Source organism: Rousettus aegyptiacus, unplaced genomic scaffold, assembly GCF_014176215.1.
Source record: "Rousettus aegyptiacus isolate mRouAeg1 unplaced genomic scaffold, mRouAeg1.p scaffold_m13_p_16, whole genome shotgun sequence".
Lineage (NCBI taxonomy): Eukaryota > Metazoa > Chordata > Mammalia > Chiroptera > Pteropodidae > Rousettus > Rousettus aegyptiacus.
Genome location: NW_023416291.1, coordinates 33,921,212 through 33,932,816, shown reverse-complemented (window position 1 = coordinate 33,932,816; position 11,605 = coordinate 33,921,212). Strand labels below are relative to the sequence as shown.

The window sequence follows — 11,605 nt, the reverse complement described above, 5'->3', positions numbered from 1 at the left end:
ACCAAATACCTTATAGTTCAATGAAAATATTATACTGTAAATGAGGAAGTCATTAAAGCTAAACCATAATGAAAATACCAACATATGAAATGAGTAAAATAGAGCAGACATTCTACTTAAAGTGTCTTTAAAGTAATTAAATTTTATAATGCAAAACCACGACTGAGAATTAAGGGACTCGGTATTTTTCTTGAGAATAAGACAGACAAAAAGGCAATCTCATTTTCATGTGATGTATTTCAAAATCTCCTCAAGAACTATCTTGTGTACAAGCAAAGAACAATACTTGAAAGCTTTCCAAAATTCCTCACATTCATAGTTTATTCCTCCAAAAAGCATTTTACAAGTCTCCTAAGAGACTTGTATTTACCAAAAAATATTCCCACACTTTTATATTCATAAAGCTTCTTTCCAGAGTGCATTTTCATGTATAGTGTAAAATTTATAAGATGAATATACCATTTCCTATGTACCCTACAATCAATTTATCTCCAGTGTGAATTATCATTTTACTAAAGGTTGAAAGCCAAAACACACACACACACACATTCCTATACTTCTAACATTCATAACATTTTCTGCCTCGGTGAGACAATCAAAGAATATTAACACTGAGGCAGAAGTAAAGCTTTCCTACTTATATATTACCTTCAAAAGGTTTCCCTCCCTGTATATTATGACTTATTCATTAACAGCTGAACAATTTTTAATATTCCTTACATTTGTGCATCTTCTTGTATATGAAGCTTTCGGGAATTTCTGAAGGCTTTTCCATATTACTTACATATATAGGGCATCTCTCCACTGTGAGTTTTTAAATGTTGAGTTCTTAAAAGATATGAGAAAAAAGTGTAGCTCTTCCTGCATCTTCTACATTCACAGGTTTTATGCCAGTACAGTCTCATGTGGATATTAAGGCCTCAAAACTAAGTAAAGTTTTCATTATATACAGATGGTTTTTCCCCAGTGTGTTATCATGTTATTAAAGCATATTAAACAGTTAAAGGCTGTATGTCATTCTTCACGTGGCTTTTACAGTAATTTTAGACATGTAAAACATTTGAATCAAAATTTTTAAAAAATTTTTAAAGTCTTTTTCACATATCTTATCAGAACATTTTTCTCTCAAATATTTTTTCTTACACATTCTGTAACATATGAACAATTACGGCTCTTCCATATACTTATATGAATAGGAATTCTGCCCTGAGTAAGTTCTCACATATTACATAAGGATGAAAACTGACTAAAATGTTTAAATATTCTTTACTGTCATAAAGTCTTTGTCCAGATGAGTTCAGATGTGAATACTAAGGTCTGAAGAACATTTACAGGTTTTTTCACATGCCTTAGTTCTTAAATGTTTAGCAAGTGCTGAAGACTGAGTGAAGGCTTTCCCACATTCCTTACATTTGTATGGTTTCTCTCCAGTGTGAGTTCGCACGTGAATATTAAGGCATGTGGAGTATCTAAAGGCTTTCCCACATTCTTTACATTCATATGGCTTTTCTCCTGTGTGCGTTCGCATGTGCATATTAAGATTTGTGGAACGAGCATAGGCTTTCCCACATTCTTTACATTCATAAGCTTTCTCTCCAGTATGGGTCCTTAAATGTGTAGTAAGGCCCGATGACTGAGTGAAAGCTTTCCCGCACTGCTTACATTCATATGGCTTCTCTCCAGTGTGTATCCTTACATGTTGATTAAGCATTGAAGAATTATTAAAGGCTTTCCCACATTCCTTACATACATAAGGTTTCTCTCCAGTGTGTGTCCGCATGTGTAAGACAAGTCCTGAAGAACGAGTGAAACTTTTCCCACACTCCTTACATTGATACGGCTTTTCTCCGCTGTGAATTCTTCCATGTTTTGTAAGGTATGAGGAATGAATAAAGGCTTTCCCACATTCCTTACATTCATATGTTTTTTCTCCAGCATGAATTCGTACATGTAAAATAAGTCCTGTGGACCGAGTGAAGGCTTTCCCACATTCTTTACATTCATATGGTTTATCTCCAGTATGGTGTCTCACATGTACCTTAAGTGATGACTGATTAACAAAGGTTCTCTGACAATCTTCGCATTCACACAATTTCCCTCGTGTCTGAGTCTTCTTGTGTTCAGTAGGATTTGAAAGCTGACTGAAGGCTTTTTCATGTTGAACACACTCAGAAGTTTTCTTCCCAATATAGATTTTTTTTTAAGTATACATGAAGTTTTTTTTGAAGGCTTTTTCACTCTGATTACCCTTAGAAATTTTCTGTCTAATGTGAGTTTTAAGAAATAAGTTTTCACTACATACTTTTCCATACAGGTTAGAGCCATATTGTTTCACTCCAGCGTTGCTTCTCTACTGTTAAGATATAAATTATAATTAAAGCCTTTTTCACATTCATTATAACAAAATGTCTCCCCCATCACAACTTTTATGTATTAGACACATTATCATTATTGAATTTTTCCTATTAACTTGAATAAGCCAACTATGAGGGTCAGGACCCCACATTATATTCTCTACTTTCAGAGAGCTTCACGGAGAGTTTTTCTGATAACTGTTTAGACTAACTTTCATTTCAAAAACTGGATACCAGAGTTACATATATGTGGATGTTAATTTGTGAGATCTCTGAGGAGAAAGAGATTTGAAGTAAATTTAGAGTGCTTCTCAAATTATTGATGTTCAGAGAATCTCTTCATAGACTCTGCTTTCTTTGAGTAAATGGCATTTATCTCATATAATTTTCATGGATTTTGTGCTTCTGGTCTTGATGTAGAGGTAAAAAATTACTTCTTGGAGACCTTACCAACTGCATTTCATTTGATGTTTTTTCCACAGAAATATTTTGAAGAGATGTGGAAACTTTGGTTTTGAGTTGCAAATCCAATTCTGAAATACAGTGGAAAAAAACAAGTTTGGAAAACAATTGAGATAAAGGTGTTTATAAAACCATATGACACAGAGAATGATATCACAAAACATGGTACATAAGGAACTGCAGGGCTCCTTCCCACCAGAAAACAAATAACGAGCTTACAAAAACTATTAGAACCAACTCTTGCAGAATTTGGAATCTAGTCAAAAGGTACAACAGCCAAGGGACACTAAAGAAAGAAGCACCTATATTTCACCAAGAGAGTGTTGTGGCATTTTAACTTCCTACCTATCATCCACACTCTCTAGATAAACTGCAGCCATGCAGATGGCAAGATGCACTCCTTGAATAAGTTGCTAGTGCCAAAAGGAGGAATATGGACCTTATTCCCAAAGAACTGCCATTGTGTGTTCTGATCTGTCACAGCTTCCTCAAGTATTGGTGCAAGGGGTTCCTTTTATTTCACCCAAATCAGAGAGTTCCCAAGAGTGAGGAGCATTCCAAGCAGTTTCCACTAAAAGTGTTTATAGGTGAAGCATTGGCCACAACAGCATGAGGAAAAGGAAACTGGTCGGGACTAATAGTACACAAACTGAAAAGCCTTGGAAGGAACAAGTTGGGAATGATAAATGAATACATAAGGGCTTTTAAAAACTTGAGCATTTACAAGAAAATCGAGGAGACCACAAGCATGCCCAGGGCTGAACACCTACTCAGAAAGGCCAGAGAGAATTGAATGCTTTCATCTCTGTCTGACCTTCAAAATTCGCTCAAGCAGGAAAGGAAGGCTAAGTAGAAAATAGCCAAGCTAAGCACTGAAGGAGTGGTCCAACCTATAGAAAATTGACAAAAACTAAGACTTTTTAGTTTTTTTGGTTCTTTTTTACTTTAAGCATTTAAAGAATTCTGTTATTCTAAGGTGACTACTAAGCTACCAGAACACAAATTTCAGGGGCTGCACTAAAAAGAACATATGATATACAAAAATAATTGATAAAAGTGACTAAACAAACCAGTAATCCACGACGAGCATCAACAGCAAACTCCTGGGAGATGGGAGAATCAGATTTTCAAACTGTCACATTATAATATCTAAAATTACATTTTCAACTAAAAAATATGACATATGCAAAGGAACAATAAAAAAATTAATAGAAATTGTCCCTGAAAACAAAGACATTGGACTTACCAAATAAAGACTTTAAACCAATTTGTTTAAATATACACCCAAAGAGCTAATGAAAATCATGGACAGTGAGCTAAATGAAACCAAAAGAATGATGTCTCACCAAACAGAAATCATCAATAAATAGAAATTACAAAAATAAATAAATAAAATTCTAGAGCTGAAAAGTTACAATATAAAAAAATGTGTGGTACAGGCAAAAGAATAGACATATACATTAATGGAACAAAACTGAGAATTCAGAAATAAACCTATACATCTAGGATCAATTGATTCTCAACAAGCATGCCACAACCATTCAATGTGTGTCTCTTCAACACGTAGTGTTGGGATAACTGAATATCCTTATGCAAAAGAATCAAATTGGACCCCACTTCACACTGTATACACAAATTAACTCAAAATGGATCAAAAAGCCTAGTGTCAACACTAAAACTATAAAACTCTTAGAAGAAAATGTGGGGTAAATCTTCATGACCTTAGATTTGACAATGCCCAATCCTTCTATCTATTCTAAAGTAAGACCTTGCACCTCATCAAATTTAAAAATGTTTGTGCCTCAGAGAGCACTATAAAAAAAGCCAAAGGATAACCTGAAAAAAAAATGGGAAAAATAATTGCATATCATATATCCCATAGGAAAAGTCCACTATTAAAGTACATAAAGAACTTCTCCACTTCAACAAAAAGACAAACATTCCAATGTAAAAAATAGGCAAAGGACTTATACCAGCATTTCTCCAAAAAAAGATACAGAAATAGGCAAAAAACACATGAAAAGATGCCCAATATTGTTTGTTTTAGGGAAATTCAAATCAAAACCATGATAAGTTAGCACTTCATACCTGCTAGAAGGGTATTAAAATAAAAAATAAAATAAGAAGTGTTGGTAAGGACGTAAAGTAACTGGAACTCCTCTAAATTGCTGGTGGGAATGTAAAATGGTACAGTCTCCATCCAAATAGTTTAGCAATCTGTAACAAGTTTAACATAAAATGCCCATGTGACCCAGTAACTCTATTTCTGGTTATATACTCAAAAAGTTGAACACAAGTATCCAAATATTTGTACACAAATGTTCACAGCAGCAGTATTCACAATTGCCAAAGGTGAAAATAAAGTCCATCAAACAATAATTTGGTAAACAAAATGTGATATAGTCATGAAATTAAGTATTATTCAGCCATAAAAAAAGAATGAAGTACTGACACATGCTACAACATGGATAACCTTGCAAACATTATACTAAGTAAAAAAAGCCAGACAAGGAAGCTCACATTTTGTATAATTCCATTTATAAGGTACATACAGAACAGGTAAATCCGTAGAAACAGAAAACAGGTACGTGGTTGCAGGGACTGGATTGAGGGACAAATGGGGACAGACTACCTAAGGGTACATGGTTTCCTTGTGAGGTGATGAAAATACTTTGGAACTAAAAAGAGCTGATGGTTCCCTAATACTGTGAATGTACTCAATCCAACAAATTATACTCATTAAAATGGTTCATTTATGTGTATTTTACCTCAAAAAAAGCATGTGGCACATGTGTAAGTCAAAATATGAATAAAACATAATAAAAATGGTGAAACAAAAAGAAAGATGGACCACAAAGAGTTTGGCTGTGATAGGAGTTTGGCAATGATAAGGGCATGGTGTCAAAATTTTAGGCAATTTACAAAGCTTAAGGCAAAACTAAGGTTGACAGTAAACAAAAAAGATGTTAGAATTAAGAAAACAAAATAGGAAGGTATTAAGAAAAGAGCTACCTCCAAGTAATGAAATTTTCAAATAAGCCAGCCAGATCTTTCTGAGAACAAAAAAAGTTGAGATCAATGGAAATTAGAAGTAAAAGGGAAGTTGAAGGTTTCTGAGGAAACTCAGAAACCAAATGGCCTCAGCCTTCTCAGAAAAAAGGAGTAACCCTTTACAAGTTTTCAAAGTGACATTACCAAAGGCACTGTACCTTTTCCACATTAGCACAGCTCTTCACAAAACCATATCTGCTTGTGAACTCACCCTGCCAAACTCCTCCAGTTGCTGTCCTCAGCTCTCCTGCTCTTTCCAATCCAGATCTGACACTGGGTTTGCATGATTCATACCCTGCTTAAGGGAGAAATACATAAAGAAGACCTTGCAAGACATAATAAAACATATCCTTGAATCGGGAACCAACCCCTTAACCTTTAGGGTTTCTCAAGACGACAAAGTCTCACAGCAAAATGATCATGTAAAATTTTGAACAAATGTGATAAAACTATTTTAAAGGTATCAAAAATCCAACCAACATTCTTTCTGTGTATCCTCAAATGCCTGGCAATCCCTAAGACCTGAACACCATGTCCAACCTCATATATATTTAATGTTCTATGGTTTTATAATCCATAAGAGAAATAGTCATTTATTTACATAGAACTTCATTTTCATGGAGACTCCACTAGACAGTAAGGTCCCTGAGGCCAGGGACTATGCCTGTCTTGTTTACCACAGTATTCTCATTTGACAGCACAGGTACTTAAGAAACTTTCATTTCATAAGGGGCTCAGTAAAGAAACAATGCCAGCCTTACCTAATGTAATGAGATTCTTATAGTTCTCCAACATCACATCTCTGTGGAGATCTCTCTGCATTTGATCCAACAAAGTCCATTCCTCCTGGGTGAAGTTCACAGCAATATCCTCGAAGGTCACTAAATGCTAAACCATCAAACACATGCTGGCTTCAGCTAAGTACCATCTTCAATGATGTTCTCAGAAAGATGCATGGGGAATTAAGGAAGGTAGACCAGAAGCCTATAGTACTCCTAGGCCTAGACCTCTTCTCCTCTCTTGCTTTAGACCCTGCCTGGTGATCGCATCCAGTCAAATGGATATACCAACATCAGTGACAGAGGACTGAACTTATCTTACTGTAACTTTACTGTGGGCTCTTATTGCTTTATTCCTCTTCTACTTATAGACTGCATTTAGCACTTTGTAAAATCTAATAACGAAAGAATTATTTCCATAGTGACACAGCGATTCCCTAAGATTAGATACCTTCGTTTCCTTCCATAATACTGAGTAAAACAGTAGGCCAATAAGTGTGATTGAGGATCAAAAAGAACTAGTGAATACTGAGATAAAAATCATTTCCAGTGTATTCCCTGTATACAGCTCTATACTGAGATAGCATGGGTCCTGGAGAAAGTCACCGAGACTCATTCTCTAAGCAGGGTCATAGCTGCTTTAAGAAGTTTGGGGACATGGCTACCTGACAGAAATACACATGACATTTTGAAGAAAGGTCAACTTTCTACTCACCTGAGAAATATCCATCAGTAACCAAGTCACCATCCTCATTTTCCTCTCATGAAAATAGAAAGGATCCCAAGAAAGACGACCTCCGAGAGAACAGCAGGAACCTAGAAGCCAATTAAATGCCAACAATCACATGCCTATAAGCTATTAAATTCCAACAAACCACAAACATACTACTTCTATGACAAAGTGCCTGAGTTTCCTAGAGCAAGGAAATGATTTTCAGCATTTTGTTACCTATGAGGAACAAGTTAAAATTTCCAGCTTAGAGCTACACAAATTAAAGTACAGAGAGGCAGAGCTGTTTATGACATGGTAAGATTCATAAAGAATTATGCCCCCAAAAAGCACTCACATACCTTCTTGCATCTCAAATCCCAGGAACCTGACTTCTACACACTCTGACCATTTCAATCATGCTTACATGGCCCACTGCATGATCACTCAGCCCCTGAGCACTGGATCTGACATTTATTGAAGGATCTGTATACAGTAGACAATTTTAGAAGCATCAAAAGGACTCACCACACACAAGTCAGATTGATGGCTGGCACAATGTGAATGTGACAGGGTTATTTCCCAGAACATTCCACTTCTTGCTTAGCAGATCACTCCAGAGAAGCTTTTGAATTTAAATTAAGAGGCTGATCTCGATTTCTCTTCATATCCTAGAGTGTCTGGGTAACTGGTTCACAACATCAATCATTAAGCAAAAGACATTCTTCCTCAATTGTCAAACTTCACTCTTTAGCCATCTCTCTGCAGATGACACATGTGACAGCCATTAAAGACTTGTCTAATACATGAGTTGCAGTCAAGATGGCTTAGTAGGTAAATGCTGAGCTTGCCTGCTACCATGACTGCATTAAGATTGCAACTAAATTATGAAACAGTCGACCTGGAGAACAATCTAAAGACTAGCTGAACAGAACACCTATAAATGGGGATATAAAAAGGAGGACACGTGGAGAATTTTAAAAAAATGGAACTGTCTAATATGCAAATAACTGCCATTTACTGAGCACCTGTTAAGCAGTTTTACATATATAAGCTCCTTTAGTTGTTCTAACCACCCTCCAAATTGAGTATTATTAAAATTGTCATTTAATAACTGAGAAAACTAAAGTTCACACATGATTTGTAATTGACCCAAAATCATCAGTTAGGAAGCGTGAGTCAGGAGTACACAAAGGTTAGTGTGTCAAGATCCTGATCTCCTGTTGTTGTCGATATTCCTGACACGACCAGAATTCAGTCCAGACTATCTGCTAGGCATAATGGAGAGAAGTACAAAAGGTTTTATGAAATCAGAAGTCTCCCTGACTACCCCCTGATGAAGCTGGGTTGGACTTGGAAACTTTGACTCCCTCAGTCTCTTATTTCTTCATTCACTCAGCAAATATTTAGTAAGGGCCTTCCTTATGCCAGGCCAGACAGTAGGCCCTGAGGAGAAAACAGTTCCTGGGGATCTCACAGTTCATTTGGGCAATGTGCATAATAAACAAATAACTGATATCAGTTAGTGATGAGCAATACAGTTACAGAAAGAATAAATCCCGTATAAAGTATAAGGAGTACCACACGTATGCAAATATACCCCTTGATACAGAGACAAGGCTAGTTAGGGGTAAAATAAAGATAGAATAATAAAATAACCACTTGTGATAATTGATATCTCATTTACTTAAAAATTTAGTGTTCTAATTTTGACCTAAAAACATCCAAACTTGAGTATCAGGATTTTAGAAAAAACTCAAAATACAGTTCTAATGTTAGCCACTACAAGGAGATCTGAATCATGTCACTGTTTTACTTTTACATTGAAATTGAAGTCTTCCAATATTACCTCACAGCTAGTTAACAAAGACTATTATATGTGTGTGTATTTATATATATATGTAATTTTCATATTACTGATCAGTTTTCATTAAATATTGATTTTATTTTCATTTATCCTTTCAGTACACGTTATCCTACTTCTGTATTTCTCTCTCAACCTTACAAGGTAGTACATTTAGTTCCATTTCTTGAACTTCTTTGGTTGAATTACAGTATTCGTACAATGAGGAAAGTAATCATAAATTAAAAATCTCAATGAACTATCAAGAAATAATCATGCTCAGGTAAGCACCACTCAGTCAAGGAATTGAACATATCCATTTTCAGCCTCTCAGACATATTCCTTGTTTCTTTTCCAAATCACTAACTCCACGCCTCCCAATCACAACCACTATTCTCACACTGAACACTCTACGCTATTTTACCTATTTTTGAATTTTAAAGAAACCATATGAAACAGCATATATTCCTTTGTGTCTGGTTTCTCCCATTGAATATTATGTTTATAAGGTTCATCCAAGTTATTGCATCTCTACCTGTGGTTTGGTCCTTTTGCTGAAGAGTATGCCACAGAAAATATATGCCACAATTCATCCATTCTTCTCTTGATCCACTTTGAGTTATTTCCACTTTAGGGGTATTCCAAATAATGATGCTATAAAGTCTTTATGTTTAATTGGTGTCTATGTGCATGCCTTACTGATGTGTTAATAGATCATATTTAGTGGATATTCTTTAAAAATGTGTTGCCACTAGCACTAGCAGCTTATGCACATCTTAAGCAACACTTGGCACTACCACTCTTTTTAGTTTTACTCTTAACCATTCAGTGTGTACAGTACTATCACACTGTGATTTTAACTCGTATTTCCCTGGTTGCTGATATCAAGCACCTGTTCACTATTTGCTGTCCATTTATATATTTTCTTTATTGAAGAGCCTATCCAAACCTCTTGCTCATTTTTCTATTGAGTTTTCATTTTGGCTATTATTCTGTAAGAGTTATTACATAACTGTTGTTACATGCGAGGCAATTAACCAAGTTATTAAAGGTCAAATAGCATTTCTGCAATTTATTTCAATCTCCTTACTCTCAAGGAGTTTATATACACAGGTGGAGAGAGATGTAGAAATACAGTAGATATGCAAAATATTAACAAATGGTCAATGAACAAGGTAACACCTAAATAATTCATCGACTTCAATAACAGGGACCCACAGCCAGAGCATTTCTGGCGAGTGCTCACCGGAATGCACAGCAGTCGCCAGAAGAGGCATCGTTTTGGGAAACGCTAGAGCTGTTTCCCAAAACAGCATAAATGCTTTTCCTTCTAGAAAAAAGACACAATGTTGCTTTGGCAGCTTCTGAGAGGCGCACAGCGTAGGAAGAAAAGGCTCTGCCTCCACCGGAGACCGAGCCACCGTCTGGGCTCGCGCAGCAGGAACCGGCATAAGCGCTTGGGGGAACCGCCGGGGCTACGAGAAGCCTCAGAAGGTCAGATCGGCTGACGCCAAAGAGTGGAAAACCTATCTCAGATACAGGGACCAGCGCAAAATGAGACATAAACCGATCAGCACTTCCGTGTCCGGTTTCCGCACCGCGATCCGCGTGAGGGGCGGAGCTTCAGGAGCTGCGGGATCAGGAAGATGTAAGGCGGCGGTAGGGGTCGCTTCTAGACGCGAAGGGATGCGGTAAGAGCTGAGTCGAGCCTAGGCTCTCCATATCCACCAGTCCTGAAGGGCAGTGCCCGGCCAGAAGACCGAGCAGAGGACGGAGTTAGAAGTGGGAGAGACGCAGGAGTTATTACATAACTGTTGTTACTTGTGAGGCAATTGGTTTGGTTTGCGTCGTGGGCTGTCTCAGGAGGACGTAATTCCGGGAGGCGTCCTATCTAAAGATTAGCGTACAGGCAGGAAGAAGCTCATTAAATGCTTTTCTACAGACCTTTCTCCTTCTTTCTCCAACACTGTGCAACAATGTGCACATATTTACAAAGATAAGCCTAGTGGTCCATAAAATGATCTATCCCTCTAATTTCCTTTAAACGTTTAGTTTTGAGATATACTTCTCATAGCATACAATTAAGCCATTTAAAGTGTACCATTTAGTGGCTTTTAGCATCTTCACAGAATTGTGCACCCATACCACAATCAATTTCAGCACATTTTTATTATCACAAAAAGAAACTCAGTACCTCCTTAACCATAATCCCCCATTTTACCCCACCCCCCAGCCTAAAATGACTACTAATCTACTTTCTGTCTCTATAGATTTGCCTAGTCCCCACATTTCATATAAATGGAATCTTACAATACGTAGTCTTTGCATCTGGCTTCTTTCACTTAACATACCTTAAAGGCTCATCCGTGTTATAGCATGTATCGCTTCTTCATCTCTATTATGGAAT

General features: G+C 36.7%; 1 protein-coding gene across 1 annotated transcript; it reads right to left on the bottom strand.

The window, feature by feature from the left end:
- Positions 1 to 219: 219 nt before the first annotated feature.
- Positions 220 to 11,211, bottom strand: ZNF846 (zinc finger protein 846). The gene is given in 6 exon segments (XM_036233767.1): positions 220 to 2,348; positions 2,800 to 2,887; positions 6,079 to 6,162; positions 6,629 to 6,755; positions 7,362 to 7,462; positions 7,884 to 11,211. Coding segments are annotated over 5 exon segments (1,389 nt in total). The 5' UTR covers positions 7,401 to 7,462; positions 7,884 to 11,211; the 3' UTR covers positions 220 to 1,297.
- Between the last annotated feature and the right edge of the window lie 394 nt (positions 11,212 to 11,605).